The sequence below is a fragment of the Anguilla anguilla genome, chromosome 8, assembly GCF_013347855.1.
Source record: "Anguilla anguilla isolate fAngAng1 chromosome 8, fAngAng1.pri, whole genome shotgun sequence".
Lineage (NCBI taxonomy): Eukaryota > Metazoa > Chordata > Actinopteri > Anguilliformes > Anguillidae > Anguilla > Anguilla anguilla.
Genome location: NC_049208.1, coordinates 24,874,779 through 24,896,286, shown reverse-complemented (window position 1 = coordinate 24,896,286; position 21,508 = coordinate 24,874,779). Strand labels below are relative to the sequence as shown.

Here is a 21,508-nt window from a genome sequence, read left to right as displayed (position 1 = left end):
GCACAACGTGGTTCCCATTCTGATCCTTCACACACTTCAGAACATGACCATCCAGCTCCCGCACCATCTCACTCTGCATAGAGAGAGAGAGTTATACACACACACACACACACACACCATCTCACTCTGCATAGAGAGAGAGAGTTATACACACACACACACACACACACACACCATCTCACTCTGCATAGAGAGAGAGAGTTATACACACACACACACACACACACACACACACACACACCATCTCACTCTGCATAGAGAGAGAGAGTTATACACACACACACACACACACACACACACACACACACCATCTCACTCTGCATAGAGAGAGAGAGTTATACACACACACACACACACACACACACCATCTCACTCTGCAGAGACAGAGAGAGTTATACACACACACCATCTCACTCTGCTGAGACAGGTATATACACACACACACCATCTCACTCTGCTGAGACAGAGAGTTATACACACACACACACAATCTCACTCTGCTGAGACAGAGAGTTATACACACACACAATCTCACTCTGCTGAGACAGAGTTATATACACACACATACACACCATCTCACTCTGCAGAGACAGAGAGAGTTATACACACACACACACCATCTCACTCTGCTGAGACAGAGAGTTATACACACACACACAATCTCACTCTGCAGAGAGTTATACACACACACACACACACACACCATCTCACTCTGCAGAGAGATACACACACCATCTCACTCTGCAGAGTGAGTTATATACACACACACACCACTCAGTCACTCAGTTGCGCACACAGGAGTGTGCAATATACACAAGTACAATGTCAGTAAGAATAATTGCGCAGACAGGAGGAGCAGTGGACACTTACGATGACCTGCTGGTCAGAGGGGATGAACTCCAGGGCCTTCTGGATGACTCTGCAGCCGTACATCTGCAGTGCCAGAGAGAGCACGTGGCCCCGGATCCGCTCGGCCAGCGCCAGCTTCTGATCCAAACTGCCGAACTGCAGCACAGAGACAGGGTCAGAGCGGCAGTCTGCTAGCCTGAAGCGTAGCACTCATGCTCCCAGTGTGCACTGTGCTGTTAGCCTGATGTTAGCACTCGTAATCCCAGTGTGCACTGCAGTGTTAGGCTTATGCTTGTACTCATATTCCCAGTATGCACTGCTCTGTTAGCCAGATGCTAGTACTCATATTCCCACGCTCTGCTGTTGTGCCCTGTTGTGCTTTTGGAATATAGGCAGATTAGGACATCTGGGGGGCAGAGGAGGTCTGGAAGTGTTTTCTGGAACCGTGCTAACAAAACCTTCGCACAGAGCGATGACTAATGTGCAATGCCGCCATTGAGACAATTCAAAGATGCAAGCAGCAGCGACTCTAAAGGTGCCTGAGACTAAAAACCGTGATTGGGTGGGTGAGTCAGTCAGTGCCTGGGGACAAGGGCAAACCTCAAAGAACTTCTGGATGACGTAGTTGCCGAAGACGTCCACCATGAGCTGATAGGCGGCCTGCAGAATCTCGCTGAAGACCAGCTGACGCTCTGCAGGGGTGGCCCGCTCCAGCTTCAGCTGAATGAACCTGGGGGGGGGGGGGCAGTTATTAATGCAAACTGTTCTATTCCATCCCCATGTCAAATGGCTAATGCTTCTAGCAGAGAGGGGGATTCGTGCCAGTCTCCTCTCTTGGGAGATGCTATGGTCAACTGTGCCCTCCGCCCCCCCACCCGCAGTCTGGACCAATGGTGAAAGGGGGCTCGTGTCTGCACCAGGGGAACCTAAGAACTAATGTTCATCACCCTTCCTCAGCCGGTACCCTGTGCCCAGCGGGATGGGCTCACTGCACGGGCCCACGGCGTTCAGGGGGCAGTACCTGGAGCCGTGCTGGTCCTGGGAGAACTCCATGATGTGGCCGGCGATCTCGCGCAGCTGCAGGTTGGGATAGCGGTTGTTGCGGAAGTCCTCCAGCAGCCGGCTGCGGCCGGAGGGCATGACGTCGGACATGCCGTAGCGTAGCCGTGACGACGGGAAGAGCTGGCTGCTGGGGCTGAAGAGGCTGGAGCCGCTGCTCGCGCTCCGGTACTTGGCCTCGGCCCCCGGGGCCGCAGAGATGTACCGCCCGCTGCCATTGGTCAGTCCCCCTGTGAAGGGTCAACCAGTCAGTCATTGCCATGGCGACAGGACAAAGCAAACACATTTCAGCCTCTTGAGACCTGGAAACTCATTTTTGCTCAATGTAGGGGACGTGAGTCTCTGGTCTCAATCTCAAGAACCATATATTATCCTGTTCCTGGAGATCTCCAACTTTAACACAACCTTAACAAGGCACACCTCATTCCACAGCTAGTAGAATTAGTATAATCAGATGTATCAAATCATAGTTGAAATGAAAGCTACAGGATGTTAGATCTCCATGAACAGGGTTTGGCAGCCCTGAATTACACACACACACACACACACACACACACTGCACTTGCCACCAAAAGTAAATAGCCTTATTTTCACATAGGAGCACGGAAAGGGACCAGCAGACGGACGGACAGACTGACCGAGGTTGAGGCTGGAGGAGGAGCCGTGGGTGGACAGGGAGGGGGGCGGAGTCAGCGAGTGGCTGGGGCCCTGGTTGGGGAGGGGCATGCCCACTGGGCCGGGCGAGGAGGAGAACCCCAGGCCGTTGTAGAAGCTGTGTCCAATGGGAGTGAGGCTGCTGGGTGTGCGCTTGTACAAGTCCGAGCTGCTGGTAAGGGAGTCGCGACGGGAGCCGCTGCCCGTGTTCGAGTTGGCCACTAGGGGGCGACAGAGGAGCAGAAAACACTCAGCAGCAGTGCCAGTGCACACGCCCCTCATACTCCCAATGCACTAATTCAGGGGTGCACAGCAAGGGCTGATCCGCTGCAGGACTTTGTGCCAACTTCGGCTCTTAATTATTTGATTTGCCCAGTCATATCTTTATCTAACGTGTAAAAGCACCAGCTACAGCCATAGACTGCAAGAGTATCCTAAAAAGTTTACTGTGCTCAAGTACAGGAGTGAACCAGCACAGTTTATAGAGCTGTCAAAACTGAAACTGAAGTAACTGTTTGGAACAAAAACAGCACGCACACCTGCCCTCCAGGACCGGAGTTGTGCACCCCTGCACTAACTTATCCAGACAAGTACAAAGAACACAAGCAAGCAAGGCTGTTACTCTCAATTCACAAGCAGTTAACATTCTTCAGACCCCTGTTCAACCCAGCCCCCTTCACACACATGCAGAGGAACCCCAACACTTCTTCACACACTGCAGTGCTCCACTTCACACACAGTTTACCATACTCAAACTGTTCCTCACAAGACAGGATTTCTCTCTTTACACACACTAGCCACTCATACTGTTCTTCACATACTAAACAGTACTCATTTAAACACACACTACCCACTCACTGTTCTTCACATACTAAACAGTACTCATTTAAACACGCACTACCCACTCACTGTTCTTCACATACTAAACAGTACTCCTTTAAACACACACTACCCACTCATACTGTTCCTCACACACTAAACAGTACTCATTTAAACACACTATCCACTCATACTGTTCCTCACACACTAAGCAGTACTCATTTAAACACACTATCCACTCATACTGTTCCTCACACAATAAACAGTTCTCCTTTAAACACACTATCCACTCATACTGTTCCTCACACAATAAACAGTTCTCCTTTAAACACACTATCCACTCATACTGTTCCTCACACAATAAACAGTTCTCCTTTAAACACACTATCCACTCATACTGTTCCTCACACACTAAGCAGTACTCATTTAAACACACTATCCACTCATACTGTTCCTCACACACTAAACAGTACGCAGGCCCCCTGTAAACCCCCTGGCTCCCCATGCCGGGCGAGGCGCAGTGTTCTACCTCTGTGGTGGCTGGAGGGGCGCGAGGGGCGGGGGAACGCACCTGCAGTCCCGAATCCTCCCAGCGTGGCTCCCAGAGTGGCCCCCAGGGAGGAGGAGCCCCCGCCGCCCCCGAAGCCCAGCGAGGTGCTGCCGGGCTGGGCCGAGCCCTGGGAGAACAGGGAGCTGCTCTGGGAGCTGGAGCTCATGGAGCTGCTGCCGTAGAAGGAGCTGGAGGCCATGGTGCCGCCCGGCTGCGGCTGGGGCTGCGGCTGCTGCTGGGAGCCCAGGGCCCGGAACGGCCCGTTGGCCCCGCCCGCCAAGCCTCCCGTCGCCCCATTGGCTGAGGCTGCTGCCGCCACTGCTGAGAGAGAGGGGGGACAGGAAGTTTACTCCACTCTGAACAGATCAGTTCACAGCGTTGACTCGACTTCGCTGCACTGAGTCTTCAAACGCTCCAGCAGCAGTGCTGACAGGGAGAGAGACTTCCTCACAGGAAGTGAGCTCACAAAGGGGGGGTGGGCTCACCGGCTTGCGCTGCGGTCGGGCTGATGATGACAGAGGCGGGAGCCATCAGGCGGACAGGGCCGCTGCGACCTCCTGTGTTCACCACCAGCGCCCCCGTCTGGTCATAATAGGCAGTTGGAGCGAGGACCGGGTAACCTAGGAGACAGAGGTCAGGAGTTACTCCAAAGGGAACTCAGGCCAAACCGGGCACAATTCTGCAAGTGCAAGACACCTCAGTCACTATTACTGAAAGCAAAATCTCAAATTTATATCCTTAGATCTGACCATTTGAAGCCAAAACACAGGAGGATGTGCTACAACATTTTACAGGCAAAATCCAGTTGATTCAAATCACAAAATGCAGAAGCCAGTAAATCAGTGGTTCCAAAACTTTTCAGGCCCCAGGCCTTTTCTATTTCCATGGCACCCCAAAATGACATGCAGTCTGCAACTTTCATCTGTTTTTCACATCGGTTTCCTCAATTTGTATTGAAGAAATAGATGAACACGTCAAAATACGAAATCGGTTTAATTTTAAAAAATGACATTTTTTATAAATGACACACTTTGGTCATTCTCACTTAAAATAATGAGTGACTTCAGCGCTCCTTTAATTCAGTGCAGCAGTTAGCCCAACAGCCTCTCCCTCCAGAGATCAGGTTTACAGCCTCGGCAGATCCCAGATTTATGCAATAGCACGTCAAGCAGCTTGGCAAAAATACAATGAGTTATATTACAGAGGGTAATCAATTGCATTTTTTTCTAATTTTTCTTAGTCTTACTGTCTGTGATGAACTTTACAAAACAAACACGTCACTAGTCTGGTTAAAATGTAAGAATGGATCGTTTTGGAGGCTTTGACCAAACTATAATTACATCCCAACAGGATGTATCTGCACAGGTACATCCTGTTGGGATGTTCAGACAAGTTCTAATTTTGCAGTGTGAGATAACAAATGCTCCATTATAAACTAAAATCAGGTGAGCTTACAAGTGCTCTATGAATTGATCGGTTAAATTTAAATTTAGAATTCAGTGTGAATTGTTTTGCATTAGTTTTATCATAACTTTTTATTTTTGGACACACTTTCGAGGCACCCCACGAGTGACCTCATGAAAGAGGGAGCCACTATGAAACATGCAGAAATAGATTCCATATGGATGCCAACATTCAACTTGGCATTCAACATTATGACAGGAGTATTGAGAAATATCCCTGGCATTAAGAATACATTAACACGATTGCTAGCACATTACCAGATAAATGTTCAACAGCATAGCAACACTGCCGCAACAACTGACCTTGTTTTCCACGAAACAACACCCAACACTACGCAAGTATGCCTACTTTTTTTATAACGCCAACAGTACCGCTTAATCATTGCTGTTCTATTACAGAAAATGAGGTCAGTGCTACGGGTCTGCTCCCCCCACGTAACCCAACACTATAGCGCACAGGAGCTTCAGCAGCCCTTTCACGCCCTGCTCTGAAGCGCTTCGTCCGCTTCACCCCACCTCACGCTCGTCAGACAGCTGGCAAACGGGGAGGGGCGGCTGCACAAGAGCACGCTCATCAAGAGCGTGTCTTTCACAGAGCGGCGGCGATGACTCATCTGCACCTGCGCCGAGCGATGCGCTTCAGGAGCGCGTGCAGGAGCGCCCTGAACGCGTGGGGGCGGCGAGCGCGCTCCAGCTGCTCCGCTCTCACCAGTCAGAGCGCGACAGGGACACCGAGCTCGGGTGCACATGTGGGCTAGACAGGGACGTGTCGCCACGCTGGGGAGGGGGGGGGGGGGGGATTCTACTTATGGAACGGAAGCGTCCCGTGCCTCAGAGAGCAGCCGCTGCGCTCCAGACAGCAGCTGCAGCCCCAGACGCGTCCCAAAGCAGCGCCTCACGCTCTCAGCCCGTCCTAATAATTACCCTCACCTCAAAACGGAGAGGAGAGAAACGCACAGCGAGACACCTGTGCTGCTCGCTCACCCCCCGCCCCTACACACACACAGCCAGGGCTGGCACCTGCTACTCACCCGCACACAGCACAGTCACAACCAAAGAAACTTCCAGAACAGAGGCATTAGTAATGGAACCCATTCAGGTTTAAGGTTTGGATTTAAGCTCATGCCGTGCGCCAGTTTACATTAATGCCATCGCCAGTCATGGAGATGTGGGGGTATAAAACAGGCTCATCCTGAAACAAAAGGTCAAAGGTCGCTCACCAGGCACGCCCGCGGCCAGGCCCTGCCCGAACGCCAGGGCGGAGTTGACGGCAGCGGCTGCCACCAGCTGGTCGTTCTGCTGGCCCTGCTGGCTCTGGTTGGGGGTGAGCGGCCGCTGGTTCCCTCCCGCGCGCATCACCTATCAGAACCAGGGAAGGGGTTCTCAGGGTCAGAGGTCAAACCACGAGGCCTTTCATACAGTCAGATTTCTTCATTATTGGTATTGGTATTATAACAGCTCATGTTTAGAGAATGACTGACTCAAGCAGAGCAAGACTTGCACTACACAACGAGAGGCTGGCACAGCGGAGTGTTCTGGGCCAACAGAAGATGCAGACAGAGCTGGAGACCTTTTTTGAGCTTGGAGAGCACAACAAACATTTATTTTTGATTCTATGGAGCGATATCAAGTCAAAAAATCTAGTCTATGAATTCCGTTGATGCAAATTTATGTTCTGCATTGACAATTTTCAATGTATGACATTACATTACATTACATTACATTATAGGCATTTAGCAGACGCTCTTATCCAGAGCGACGTACAACAAGTGCATAGGTTTCATGATGTAGAGGCGCAAAAGAAACACTAGAGTGAAGTAAGGATCGTAGTGCCAGAAGTGACCACATCGATCAGGGCTCCAACCCTGTAGAGTAAGCTTGTTCAGCAAGCAAGAATCCTACCAAGTACATCATTGTTTTCCTCATACGTCTTGTCTACAGTTTAATGAGCGCAGCTAATAGGGACAGAAGAGAGGTCTCAGCCAATAGGAGGCTGCAGGAGGAAAACAGGCCTCACCTGTTGCTGGTTCTGCTGATTCTGGTTCGCCGCCTGCTGATTGGCCGAGTTGGACGCTGCAGCCGCAGCCGCCTGCTGCTGGAAGAGGTTGGCGGGGTACACGCCCCAGGGAGTGACCCCGTAGTACTGGTGGGGCATCACCGCGGGGCCTGGGGAGGCAGAGGCGGGTCACGCAGGGGCACACTAAACGCAGGGGCACACTAAACGCAGGGGCACACTAAACGCAGGGGCACACTAAACGCAGGGGCACACTAAACGCAGGGGCACACTAAACGCAGGGGCACACTAAACGCAGGGGCACACTAAACACACTAAACGCAGGGGCACACTAAACGCAGGGACACACTAAACACACTAAACGCAGGGGCACACTAAACGCAGGGGCACACTAAACGCAGGGGCACGCTAAACGCAGGGGCACACTAAACGCAGGGGCACACTAAACGCAGGGGCACACTAAACGCAGGGGCACACTAAACACACTAAACGCAGGGGCACACTAAACGCAGGGACACACTAAACACACTAAACGCAGGGGCACACTAAACGCAGGGGCACACTAAACGCAGGGGCACACTAAACGCAGGGGCACACTAAACGCAGGGGCACACTAAACGCACTAAACGCAGGGGCACACTAAACGCAGGGGCACACTAAACGCAGGGGCACACTAAACGCACTAAACGCAGGGGCACACTAAACGCAGGGGCACACTAAACGCAGGGGCACACTAAACGCACGCGCGCTGTGATGGAAGCTACGCCCGCGGCGGCGGAGGCTTACCCAGGGTGGCGGCGGCGGCCAGGCCTGCCGCGTACGGGTCGGTACCGGGAGGGGCGGCGCTGATGATGTAAGGGTTCGGGACGAAAGCAGCGGGGGCCAGACCTGGGGGGGGGCACAGCGGGACGGTCAGAGACACGCAGAAGGCAGAGGCGGACTCTGACGCGCAGACTGAGCGCGTGCGGGCGGACTCACCGATGTGAGGCTGCTGTGCGGCCGCCAGGGCGTACTGCTGCTGCTGGGCGGCGGTCAGAGGCTGCACAGCCAGCGCATTGGGCCTCTGGAACAGCTGCGCACAGAGAAGAGCGTTTAAGTTTACAGCTCATTAGCGCTGGCTCACGGTTACACCCACAGCAGCTACATGCACGCCTGGCCAGGTTTCAAAGATAAACATCGCTTAGAGTTTGCAAAGACACTCCCCGTATGCAAAACCTAGATTGAAATGTTTTTGAGTACATAAAACTCAGCAGTCCTTTGGAATGAGAACAATGTTTAACCACTAAACTCACTACTAGGAGCCGTTATCACACAACCCACAATACTGCTGGGCAATGAAAACTTCGGTGCCCACCTGCTGCTGGGAGTTGTAGTCAAACAGCCCCACGGTGGCCCCTGCAGAGTCCATGGGCATCTGGTTGGCGGGGTACTCGAACTGCAGCGGCTCCATGCCCACAGACTCCATATGGTCGAGGGGAACGCTCTGGGACTCCACGCTGGAGAAGTCCTCCACGGGCTTGGGCCCGTTGCTGCTGGCCAGCTGGGACAGGCCCTCCGCGGGGCCCTGCCCGGCCCCCAGCAGATCCACCTCCGCCCCCGGCAGGGGACAGTTCCCTGGGGTGCGGCTGGGGAGGGGGAAAGAGGGAGGGCGAGGGTCAGACACAAAACCGCTCTGATCCAATTTCTGACTGCTACAACTGGCCGTCGTCTGAACGGGTTCAAATGACACTACCTGAAGGCATATCAACAGTGAGGCTGCACAGTGCCTAGCCTGGTGAAATAACCATGAATTCTCCAGAGACGGAACAGAAAATTTAGCCTTGTACACAATTTCATCATCCAGTGTTCGGCCTTTGAAATGAGCCATCCTTCCTTTATAAACACTGTTTTGTGGGAAAAAAAAGCAGACGTGGCTATGGGAATGCTACTATGGCAAAAATGCATTACTTTAAATTACCCTCAGACAACTGCCAGCACCAGTAAAAGCCTCCCAGAGATACTGTGAGTGACGCACTTAACCGATCGATAGTGTCGCTGCATGGCAGGGCCAAAGGCTGTTCTAGAGCCCCGATATGAAACGCTTTACTGTGATCTAATCTACGAGTGAACCAGTGTTGGTGTATACAGCCAATTAGCTCATTTAGCCAGAGTAACTGGTGGAAGCAGAACCCTGCGTACACACCAGCCCTCCGGGATCAGAACTGGCCAGCGCTAGCAGCATCAGCCCCCGGCCCCACGCGGGGTACCTGAAATCCTTCACGTCCACGTCGATGCCGTTCTGCACGGGGAGCCCGTTGGGGTTGTCCATCACGTCGCTCTCCACCTCCTTCAGCTCCTTCAGCTTGTCGGCATCGAAGGAGGCCTTGGGCTTCTCCCGCTTCTCCCCGTCCTCCGACTCGGGGTCCCGGGGCCCCTGAAACAGAAGGGGGCGGAGGCTCAGACCGCGGCTGACCAATGCCGCCACACTTCCTGGCTGGCTCGCAAGCTCAGACACCATCTGCGCTTCACCCCAAAGAACTGACAACTCGCTTTGCTCTGTTTTTGCCAAAAAAGCGCATACAACTTAAACTGGATAGTTAAAAGCCTTATATTCCAATCTATCCACATTTTAAATATTCATAAATAAGGGTGAACCTAGCTTCAACACACATCCTGCGAGGATGTTTTATAAACCTGTGTTACCAGTTATAAAAACAGAGAGACAGACGTACAGACAGGCAGACAGACAGACAGACAGACAGACAGACAGACAGACAGACAGGCAGACAGGCAGACAGGCAGGACCAGGGGGAGGGGGACTCACAAACGCTCCCTTGCGCAGGCAGGAGTCCAGCTTCTCAGCGGGGGAGGAGCTGAGCACGTACTCCACCATGCTGACGCCCAGGCCGCCGTTCTCCGAGCGCGGGGACAGCACCGACCCCACCTCGCTGCCGCCATGGAAACCCTGGCCTGGCCGGCGCTGCACCATGATAGGCTGAGAGACCGAGTGGTCTGCACGGGGTGGGGGGCAGAAACGTACGGTTAAACTCGTATATACGAGGGTCTGGTAGGTAACCCTGGTCCCAGGGCACCACTGATGTTCCTGGTTCCTGTGATCCAAGCTTTTTCACAACAATCTGATCAAGAGCCTGAATGAACTGCTGAGAGACTCCAGCACATGTTCATCTGTGTACAGTGATACAGTTATGTAGCTGCAGGTCTGAATGGAGCAAGAACAGGGACCATCTCCAGCAGTCCCAGACCAGGCCTGCTTACCCCAGGTCTATATCCACTACATGCAAAACAGCTCATAGGGGAAAGCTTAGCCCATGAGCCATTTTGAAAAATATGAGCAATGAGTAATTTACTGCACATGGTTGTAAATGGATTGCTTAAATTATACATGTATATTTTTATTGTCACAAGCTGGAGAATGCCCCGCCCCCTTAATGATCACATGGCTCTGTGCTCATCTACAGTGCCGTGACAAAAGTTTATGATTTCCTCTATTACTGCATGTCACACTGAACAGTTTCAGATCTTCAAATGTAATATTAGACAAAGGGAATCTGAGTAAACAGATTCCTTTTGGGGGAGACATAGCTCAGGAGGTAAGACCGATTGTCTGGCAGTTGGAGGGTTGCCGGTTCAAACCCCGCCCTGGGCGTGTCGAAGTGTCCTTGAGCAAGACACCTAACCGCTAACTGCTCTGGCGAATGAGAGGCATCAATTATAAAGCGCTTTGGATAAAAGCACACATTTAAACACACAAAAAATGTTTAAAACACCCTTAACATCCATGTGAAACAGAAATTTCCCCCTTAAACTTAACTGGTTGCGTTACTTTTAGCAACAATAACCGCGACCAAACACTTCCTATAATTTGATATCACATCGCTGTGGAAGAATTTTAGCTGGTGTGAGATTATTTATTTAATAAAAAGTTATTTAAAAAATGTGTTCTGTGTTTGCTCAGGTTCCCTTGGTATAACATTTTGTCTGAAGATATGAAACCATTCAGTGCTACAAACATGCAATAAGAGGAAATGAGGAAGGGGGCAGATACTTTCTCTCAGCGCTGTATATTGGGCTGATTTGGGCCCCTGAGGCGGTGGTGTGCGGGCCCCTCACCTGAGGCCCCCCAGGCGCTGTCCCTCCACTGGTCCAGGAAGATCCCTTTGGGTCCATCTTTACTGGAGTCATCCGACTCCCAGAACTTTTTCCCCGGGAGGAGCTGCTGCAGAAAGCACAGAGGTGGAGAGGTCGCATCACAGAAACCCGGCTGCCCCAGCCCTGCCCAACACCGCCTACCGCCTCCAACACGCCACCCGCATCTACCCCCTCTATGGCCTCCAACACCCCGCCCCCACCCCCCACCCACCTCTACCCCTTCCAGCCTCTCACCTCTCCCATGGCTCGCCCCTCCAGCGCCAGGGCCTGGAAATCGTGGTTCAGTTCATCCATTGACCGCACCTGCAGGGAGGCAGAGTGCAGTTCGGTCACTCCACATTCACCGTGCTCAAACCGATGATCACATACGTTTTTACCCTAGCGGGTAGTAGCAGAGTGCAATTCACATCACTTGATATTCAAATATTACACTGCTCCCAAGATCAAGCTGAATGAATGACGAGTTTCAAAGCAGGAGCTGTATATAATGTGCCTGGTGTCATGGGTATAACCAGGATATCTGAGCAGAGATATTACATATGGATATGGCCTTCAATAAGGAATCTCACGCCATTGTTCTCACCTGGTTATCAGAGTGGATGTTGTCTAATGTGTTTCATGTCGTGGTTATCACCTGGTTATCAGAGTGGATGTTGTCTAATGTGTTTCATGTCGTGGTTATTACCTGGTTATCAGAGTGGATGTTGTCTAATGTGTTTCATGTCGTGGTTATCACCTGGTTATCAGAGTGGATGTTGTCTAATGTGTTTCATGTCGTGGTTATTACCTGGTTATCAGAGTGGATGTTGTCTAATGTGTTTCATGTCGTGGTTATCACCTGGTTATCAGAGTGGATGTTGTCTAATGTGTTTCATGTCGTGGTTATCACCTGGTTATCAGAGTGGATGTTGTCTAATGTGTTTCATGTCGTGGTTATCACCTGGTTATCAGAGTGGATGTTGTCTAATGTGTTTCATGTTGTGGTTATTACCTGGTTATCAGAGTGGATGTTGTCTAATGTGTTTCATGTCGTGGTTATCACCTGGTTATCAGAGTGGATGTTGTCTAATGTGTTTCATGTCGTGGTTATTACCTGGTTATCAGAGTGGATGTTGTCTAATGTGTTTCATGTTGTGGTTATAACCTGGTTATCAGAGTGGATGTTGTCTCCTGTGTTTCATGTCGTGGTTATTACCTGGTTATCAGAGTGGATGTTGTCTAATGTGTTTCATGTTGTGGTTATAACCTGGTTATCAGAGTGGATGTTGTCTCCTGTGTTTCATGTCGTGGTTATTACCTGGTTATCAGAGTGGATGTTGTCTAATGTGTTTCATGTCGTGGTTATTACCTGGTTATCAGAGTGGATGTTGTCTAATGTGTTTCATGTTGTGGTTATAACCTGGTTATCAGAGTGGATGTTGTCTCCTGTGTTTCATGTCGTGGTTATTACCTGGTTATCAGAGTGGATGTTGTCTAATGTGTTTCATGTCGTGGTTATCACCTGGTTATCAGAGTGGATGTTGTCTAATGTGTTTCATGTCGTGGTTCTCACCTGGTTATCAGAGTGGATGTTGTCTAATGTGTTTCATGTCGTGGTTATTACCTGGTTATCAGAGTGGATGTTGTCTAATGTGTTTCATGTCGTGGTTATTACCTGGTTATCAGAGTGGATGTTGTCTAATGTGTTTCATGTCGTGGTTATTACCTGGTTATCAGAGTGGATGTTGTCTAATGTGTTTCATGTCGTGGTTATTACCTGGTTATCAGAGTGGATGTTGTCTCCTGTGTTTCATGTCGTGGTTATTACCTGGTTATCAGAGTGGATGTTGTCTAATGTGTTTCATGTCGTGGTTATTACCTGGTTATCAGAGTGGATGTTGTCTAATGTGTTTCATGTCGTGGTTCTCACCTGGTTATCAGAGTGGATGTTGTCTAATGTGTTTCATGTCGTGGTTCTCACCTGGTTATCAGAGTGGATGTTGTCTCCTGTGGGCCAGCGGTGCTTGCCGTTGTTGTAGCCGACGCCCGGCTGCTCGCCGTGCTGCCGCTGGAAGAAGTAGTCCACCATGGCGTCGTCCTGGGAGCGTCCGGCCCCCCCGGCCCCGCCGGGCACCTGGCCCGAGTGCGCCTGGCTGGGGGGCGCGGCCTGAGGGGTCTGCCCCGCGGCGGGGGCGCCCGATCCTGTCGTCAGCACCACGGGCATGCTGGGATGGATGGTCTCGAGGGGGGGCTGTTTGAGGTGGGGGCTGAAGGAGTCCTGCCAGAGCACTGCTTTTCTCTTCAACACACAGGCAACGCTCATTCCACCAGCACCTGGGGGGGGGCAGAGGGCAGCGTTACGAACCCTCCCCTGGCACTAAACCCTGCTTTACTGTTCCAGATGGATGTCACAGGGTCATCCACCCTGAGCACGGTGTTCAGTATACGCTGCTAAAGTAGAACTAAAGCACTGCGATGACATCTGTACTGAGGGCCTCTGTGCATGCCAAGCTCCTGAGGTAGAGCAGGCTCGGCTCCCCGCACATTTGCATACGGCGGTGGGAAGCAGGTCGCACGCTGCGGCAGCGTACACCACAGACTGGGCTCCCGAACAGCCATGAACTGCTAATGCAACTCGTTAGCTTCACTTAAGACCACGGGCAGCAGCCATTTACCCCCAGGCCCGTAAACCACCGCGGTAATGCTGCCATCGCTCAGATGGCTATAATCAGAGTAAGATGGTGATTATCATCATTTGAGCCACTGCTAGGGGAATCTACACTCACAGACAACAGAAAACACAGGTTACAGGGAACCTGGAAAATCACCCCTTTAAGATGGCACAAGTAGACTACATCGTGATGCGACCGCGGCCCAACTCAAGGTACTGAAGAAAGCCAGATTTAAATAAGGGACCCCGTTTGCATTTCAACAGCCCACAGCAAAGCGGTTTGCGCAAAGCAGAGGTGCAGACGCAGGACCGCGGGTCTATTAATCGCACGCAGTGGGGCAGCCAGGGCCTGCGTTCAGTCACTACACACGAGGCTAAACTTAGCGCAGGCGTGACAAGCCGCAGCACTGAACGCAGATAAAGGGGAGCGCCCCAGCTCACACGAGCCCAGCTGCACCTCCGTTTGCAGCGTGTGATGGCACTGCCTGACTTGGGGAGGGGGGTTAGTCCTTCACTTTATTGACATGGTGGGTTCTGCGTTTAAGCCTTTGTTCTTTGGATTACAAAAGCCGAGGCAGAGCTACCAGTAACGCCACAGAGGGCAAACAAATCTGGCCACTTTTCAAACAACGCCAGATGAGACACTATTTACTACGAGACCCTGAAATCCCTCAGCTACAAGGGATTGTGTGTGCTTATTATTGCTTTCCAGTTCCTGGACCTAAATTCTCCTTTTATTTTATCATGATTTTTTCCCGGTTTTATCATACCCAGTTTTTTTAGTCTCTTCTCCACCGAGATGCACTTTGTCCTGCCGCTTGCTGCATGAGTGGTGCAGCATAAATAAAGCTAATTATTACTTATTCTGCATATCAGGGCCTGGTTCTAGGTTTACAGGCTGGATCACTGAATAAAGTTGTTTTTGGACATGGCCCAAAAGGAAGAAAACGAGCAGTGCATTGTGGGAACTGTAGTAGCACTGGCAGTATGTCATTGGACCACTAAACTCTGAGAAGGGAATATTAATACAATTCATTAACACCACTGCTGTAAAGAACTGTAGCCCATGCACTAAAGACTGAACATACTGGTAAAGTGTAGTCCGAGAGGCAGAGAGGTAAAAAATGTTACAGTTGAACAAGCTTTTTGTTTCACCTGCTTTGCTCAGACTTTTCCAGTACAAGGAAGATGTGACGCCTCCACAGAGGCCTTCCGTTTAGTCGTTCAAAAACAGCTTTCATATAAATGCTACGAGCCGTTCTGCACTGGCTTTCAGTCATTCAGCAGATGCTCTCACCAAGAACGGCTCATAAAGCAGAGTACACACGCACACACTGTTTTCAGCTGGGAGACATTTGGGCTCTACATACAAAGTATTGATTTACATATCTACTGAGCACATAACACCGCCTCTGAACATATAAAGCTACTGCAGGCGTCGAATGGCTGGCTGCACGCACCAGCATGTCAGAACTATTAGCACTAGCCAACAAGGCTATCGATTTAAGACTGCTCCTCCTGCCGCTACAGCATGAGAATTAGGGCCAGCAATTTGATATCATCTGCTTCCCAGAGCTCCGACTCGAGAGGAGTACGCAGCTATCGACGTACAGATTGTCTCGCACAATGACTGCTTTTCTGAATCTACTGTCGAGTCCTTTTCCTGTAGGCAATCACCCCATTTTCACCCACTGTGACAGAAATAAGAGCAAAGGAGGATAAAGAATGAAGAGTGGAGACAAACAGACACACCGGTGCACTGCGAGTGGCTCCGCGTGTGGATAATAAACAAAAACAAACACGTCCATTCTTTCTGCGCCCGCGCTTTTAAACAGACGATACTCAGACGATGGTGTGGGCGGCGGGAGGGAAGAGTTAACCTCAGAAACACAGCCTGGCTCAGTTCACTCATTGTTTCAGGAACAAAGAAATGTTTCTCAAGGAGCGCAGTTAAAGTTTAAGCTTCCAAAGTAAAAAGCAGTGTGAGAGCGAGGCAAAATGGGAAGGTGCGTTATGCTTTAAAGAAAGCAGATTAAACATTCGCCTACAGCGCTGCTCGTGTTCCAATGAACAGCGCTCACTTCTCCAGGTGCTACACCACTCATCGCAGGCAAGATTACAGCAAAATTCAAACAAACTGCCAAGGCAAAAGGCCTTTGACATTTTCTTAATGCATTTTCATATTGGGATACAAAAAAAAAAAAGAACAAATGATTCCAATTTGTAGGAAATGTACACAATGCCATTATGCAACATAATTATGCAAGCCAGTCAACATTACCACAACAGAAACATCAAAACATCATCATTTCAACTGTAAAACAGACATGTACAGTTTCCATTCAAATAAACTGACCATACCCAAATCTAAAACCCATAAATAGTCATGAAATAACTTCTCCAAAGAGCCTTGGACAAAGTTTACTGTGTTTAAAGATGGTCTTGTGTATATGCTACAAAATGGCCGACAACACACATCTAGAAATAGCCAAAATAAAGCTGCGTTTCTGAAACCATCAGCACAAGGTTCACACAAACAGAAATGAACTACTAGAACTACGGTGTTTCCAGTAAAGCAGGGTTCTCCAACTCCAGCCGTGCAGAGCCACAGTCTCTGGAGGCTTCTGAGTTTTTCTTTCAATCAGCAGACAGTTTAAGCCTAGGAACCAAGGTGCACAAGCTCTTAGGCCAATCAGTGACTTAACCACAGACGGGCTAAAACACACCCAAAACCAGTAGATGCTGCAGCACTCTAGGATCCAAACCAGTTAAATCTGGAGTCCTCTGCCCTCTGCAAATCAAAGAACTTCCACAGTGTCCATGTTCTGACACCAGGATACGCCCACCACCAATTACATAAGACCTGTTCATTGTACACCTAACTACAGCTCAACACGTCATACTTACTCTAGCCAGCTTGCATAAAGGAGTAGTAGTATATTCACTGCACTTAAATGACTACTGTGAGCCTAATTCTACTCGGAGCTACCCATTTTCTACCATACACATTTTGTCACTTATAATCGTGGGAGTTCACCTTAAGATGATACAGGCATGAATTACTCATGTTTTTCTTTATTTATTAAAAAAAAAAATATTTTTCACTGGTGAGTTACCAGAAACTTAATTACTGTTTCCCAGCTGCAATTAAATGTTTCTCAAGAGCAGAAACCAGGCTGAATAAGTCATATTGCTGGGTTTAGAACAAGCTAACGAAAAACTGCTTGAATTTTAACAAGCACTAGGCCTAAGTGCTGCTAATGGACCTATGGAGCCATAAACTAGGTCATGGGGCTGGGATTGGTAGCTTAACAACCCTTTTGGGTTGGTAGCTTGAAAACACCAAGACATTCCTGTGACTTTTGGATGACAGAACTTTGTCCAACTTAAATTTCAGTTCAAGTTGTATCCCCACAGAACAGTGGTTGTGTTTCCTCAAAGCTCTTTCTATGGAAAAGGGCAAAGGGAAGTTGTGCAACCCCCAGACACCTCTCCCCTCCTGTAGATCAGTGGATGACTCTTTAAAAAAAAAAAAAAGGTAGGAAACACTGCTTTTCCCAGAATGCACTGTACTCGATTTTGCAGTGAGAACAGTCAAGTTTGAAATGCACTCCGGGAAGTAAAGCACAATTCATCATGGGTAAAGCCTGTGCAGACAGAAAAGAATGATAGAAAAACTGCATTCAAACCTTTTTGGGAGAGAGGGCCTCTCCTAAAATCTTAAGGTGACAAGCCAAATTTTTGGGCAACAGTTGCAGAAACAGGCTACCAATAAAGCAACTAGTGTGGGTAACGGGCAACTTTGTAATTAAAAAGAATTTTAAGTGACTGGAACGCATTTTAGCCAATCAGAACATTTCTACGGTTGGCAGAGACAGCCATGTCAGAGGCTGAAGCCTACACTGCTGCAACTGAAACTGTACAATTTGATAATGTTTTACTCTGATAAGTGTTAATAGTATGAACAACTGTTGTGGTGGTATAAACTCATATGCACAGAAAACACATTACAGACTGATTATTTCAAGTGTGGTTGATGTTATACTGCCATCTACTACATACATTTAGCTTTCAGTTCACATCAACTAAATATTAAGGGCATTAAGTATCTAGCTAGCTAAATTGGAAGTGTTCCTCATTTCACTCAATGCTTTGATCGTTTCTCATGATAGATAACATCTCTATTATGATGGGTAACAACTGCACATAGCTGACGCTAGCTATGCTTGGTGACAATGGTAGTATTGAGTTGAATGACTTCCCAGCTAAGGTTAGCTGCAAGCCAATTGCATTACTCCTACCTTTACAATGATATTAATACAGCAACAATCAGAAAACGTATCTAGCTAGTGATCTCATGCCGAAGAAGTATCAGTTTACCATCAACACTTGAAATAATTAGTTGGTAATGTTTTCAGTGCATATCAATTTATACTAAATGTTATATTAAACATGTAAACTGTTATCACTGTAAGCTCCTTTTCGCTCCAGAGGTGCAGAAAACAACCATTATGAAAAAAAAAATTGAGACTGCTGAGATCACATGACCCAATTTCAGCCTAGTGATAAAAGTTGCCCTCAAAGCTGGTCAAATTTTCTGGATAAAGAATGAAGTTGCCCATCCCCTCTCATTTTCCCTGCAACTGTTGCCCAACAAGTTGCCCAATGTAGCGTAATCTTTACAGGCATTAGCGTACTCAATTACAAATCACAGACGATTTAAGTCATGGAATGAAGTTCAAAAAAAGGTTTCAATAAGCTAACTAGGTAAATGGCATGCAGGGTAGGGTGTTCCTTTTACTGTCTGGAATGTCGTTTGTTACAAAGATGTGTACCCATCACATGGATAAAAATGACTACTTCCTCAGTAAGTACGTACTTAGCAACCTCATACTGAACTTCCTCCAGCCAAGACCACATGGCTGACCTTACAGAAGCTACACAGTGCATCCGATAGTTAGGTTTCAGTTACAGTCACCTGACTATTTGGTGTTGTGGATATATGCCTTTAAACTTGGCTAATGTGTAATTCACAAAATTAGACTGAAGAAGTACAAACAAGACACAGTATCCAGACATTTTTTTTTTTTTCTTGGGGGGGATGGGTAGCAGTGGACTGGTCCAGAAAGAGAATTTGTGGGGGATGGCTTTGTACATAACAGTGGGTGGAAAAAGTTTCATATAAAGAGATTCCACGATTTAATGCAGTTAGAGGGGATAAAAACATGCACCACACACAAGCATGGGGCCAGGCCATCTAAAGATCAAAATGTTAGCATACAGTAACTTGAACTACAAATTTGGTTACAGACCAGGCCTCTCAGTGGGAGAACGTGAAGCTCACTTGTTTATCATGATTGGGTTTCTATTCATAAAACAGTTTTTTAAGCATGATCCATCCTATATTCGTAGCCTTAGTACAGCGATTGACGGTATCATTTGGACTGCCATTTACTGGCAGTCCAAATGATAACGTTTCCCAAAACCCTCGTGTACTCTGTCCCCTTTGACAGTCGTATGGTCTCAGTGATCGGCTGCTGACACTTCCCCGATAGCTATCTCACAATGCCCACCCATTGTTTGTTAGCCAGCTACTGTAATTAGCTACTCAAGCACACACAAGCGGCAACACCCGGAAATCAACACTGAATTCGGCCCCCGTTCATTACCAACACAAATACGGTGGTTATACAAGCACTGGCTACATGGCTAACGTTACCCCGGAAACGTGTATTAATATCCACCACGAAGTTAATTGTTTAAGCTACCACTTAAAGTTTCACAGCATCGTTGTCTACTACCTAACCAGTAACCAACTCTAATACAAATAGCAAACCAATTAAGATAGTTAACTCTAGATGGATGTCGAATCGAGATAGCTAGTCTAGCTAGCTAGTAGCTACCACACACCACCCCCCAAACTATTGCGGTAAACAAACCAAACCCGGCCTATTTTACAAGTCAACAACAACAAAATAATGCACTGCACTGAATTGGGTAAGAACGCTTATACGCCAGTGTGACGCCCGTGCAATATAAGGAGTACCGACCGTAGATCGGACAATTTCAGAGCACCGCAGAAGCCAGTCTCCGGCGACAATACATGGCCTTGTCTTCTGGACACAGAAGCCGATAAACCAGCGTACCAGAAACAGTCCCAAAATGAAATGTAATTTTCGTGAAATAGAGTAAACACCAACCAGGAATCTGTAAATGCTCTGCTTTGCAAGCTCGGCCTTTTTCAAAGGGGTAAAGGTTCTTGAGTCTACAGGTCGCCAGCGATAACAAAAGAGGCCCAAATACCCAGGACAGGAAGACCGATACAAGAGGAGGAAGAGACGGGAAGGGGGGACAACACAGGTTGAATTTTTTTTTATAAAAACGTGAATGATCCACGGATACGCAAAATACACATACTATACAGTGAAATGTGTTTTTAAGCTCTCACGGGCCTGAGGTGACCCATTTACTTACAGGCGGAGTGGGTGGATGGTAACGGATTTCAGCCCCAGAACTCTCCGACTCCCTAGCTTTCACTCCGACAACATGGCGGCTCAATCGGGCTGACTGTTGCGTTGCATTATGGGAAGAAAGCGAGCCGAATGTGTGGTTCATTGCGCCAAGAGGGGAGTGTCGCACGAGCTCTTTGTTAAAAGGTTGCATGCTGTGCAGAAATACATCGCTCCATACTTAAAAATATTGACATAACCATTGGCGTGTATAAAAAATGAAAATGCTCATGGTGAAAAATTTTAGTTTTCCATCGTGCTCGATGTATAACGGATTGTCATTTTTCTTGATATGTCACGGTAAACAGACAATTTACTCATCGACATATTCGCCTGTGGTCAAATTGACAACTGATTCACCCCTCCACTGAAATGTCTGCTATTTACTTTAAATGGTTTATGGTGCTTGTCTCTCCTGCACAGTCGGAAAAAAGTACCGTCAAACTAACCATCTACTTGAAATTATTGGTTATTTTACTCGTGCTAAATATCCCAAATAAATTGCCCATCACTGCTTTCACGTCTTATCAACACCTATGATTGAATAAATCCATGACGTCATATCAGGATGCATTCGCGTTAGAAACAGACATTTTGACCCAGCAATATAGAGAAAGCCATTTTATCCACACTCCGTTCAGTTCAAATATAATTGGACAGTTTAGCAAAGTTATTCACGAATAAGGTTAGATATACATGTGCAGTTCAACTGCATATTCCAAACAAGATGAGCAACATGCATCTTCAACTTAAACGACCGCTACAGGCACATTTTATTAAATAATCCGTCCA

The 21,508-nt window shown here is 48.4% G+C and overlaps 1 protein-coding gene across 14 annotated transcripts in view; it reads right to left on the bottom strand.

Moving 5' to 3' along the window:
- pum1 (pumilio RNA-binding family member 1) overlaps nucleotides 1-20,821 on the bottom strand; it is a 26,430-nt gene extending 5,609 nt beyond the window's left edge. For 3 of the 14 annotated variants that reach the window (XM_035428920.1, XM_035428913.1, XM_035428924.1), the window contains exons 1-18: nucleotides 20,682-20,821; nucleotides 13,518-13,870; nucleotides 11,792-11,860; nucleotides 11,519-11,624; nucleotides 10,212-10,399; nucleotides 9,655-9,821; nucleotides 8,763-9,033; nucleotides 8,387-8,480; nucleotides 8,195-8,296; nucleotides 7,412-7,560; nucleotides 6,615-6,753; nucleotides 4,417-4,551; nucleotides 3,911-4,252; nucleotides 2,547-2,783; nucleotides 1,871-2,138; nucleotides 1,450-1,579; nucleotides 871-1,005; nucleotides 1-73 (exon numbers count right to left, since the gene is read on the bottom strand). The exon at nucleotides 1-73 is cut by the window's left edge and continues 65 nt beyond it. In XM_035428920.1, coding sequence (XP_035284811.1) covers nucleotides 1-73; nucleotides 871-1,005; nucleotides 1,450-1,579; nucleotides 1,871-2,138; nucleotides 2,547-2,783; nucleotides 3,911-4,252; nucleotides 4,417-4,551; nucleotides 6,615-6,753; nucleotides 7,412-7,560; nucleotides 8,195-8,296; nucleotides 8,387-8,480; nucleotides 8,763-9,033; nucleotides 9,655-9,821; nucleotides 10,212-10,399; nucleotides 11,519-11,624; nucleotides 11,792-11,860; nucleotides 13,518-13,859 — 2,947 coding nt within the window. In that variant the 5' untranslated portion in view covers nucleotides 13,860-13,870; nucleotides 20,682-20,821. Of the gene's footprint in view, nucleotides 74-870; nucleotides 1,006-1,449; nucleotides 1,580-1,870; nucleotides 2,139-2,546; nucleotides 2,784-3,910; nucleotides 4,253-4,416; nucleotides 4,552-6,614; nucleotides 6,754-7,411; nucleotides 7,561-8,194; nucleotides 8,297-8,386; nucleotides 8,481-8,762; nucleotides 9,034-9,654; nucleotides 9,822-10,211; nucleotides 10,400-11,518; nucleotides 11,625-11,791; nucleotides 11,861-12,191; nucleotides 12,232-12,548; nucleotides 12,554-13,517; nucleotides 13,871-20,681 lie in introns of those variants that run through there. The other 11 variants (XM_035428921.1, XM_035428917.1, XM_035428922.1 and 8 more) reach the window with 8 other exon arrangements.
- Between the last annotated feature and the right edge of the window lie 687 nt (nucleotides 20,822-21,508).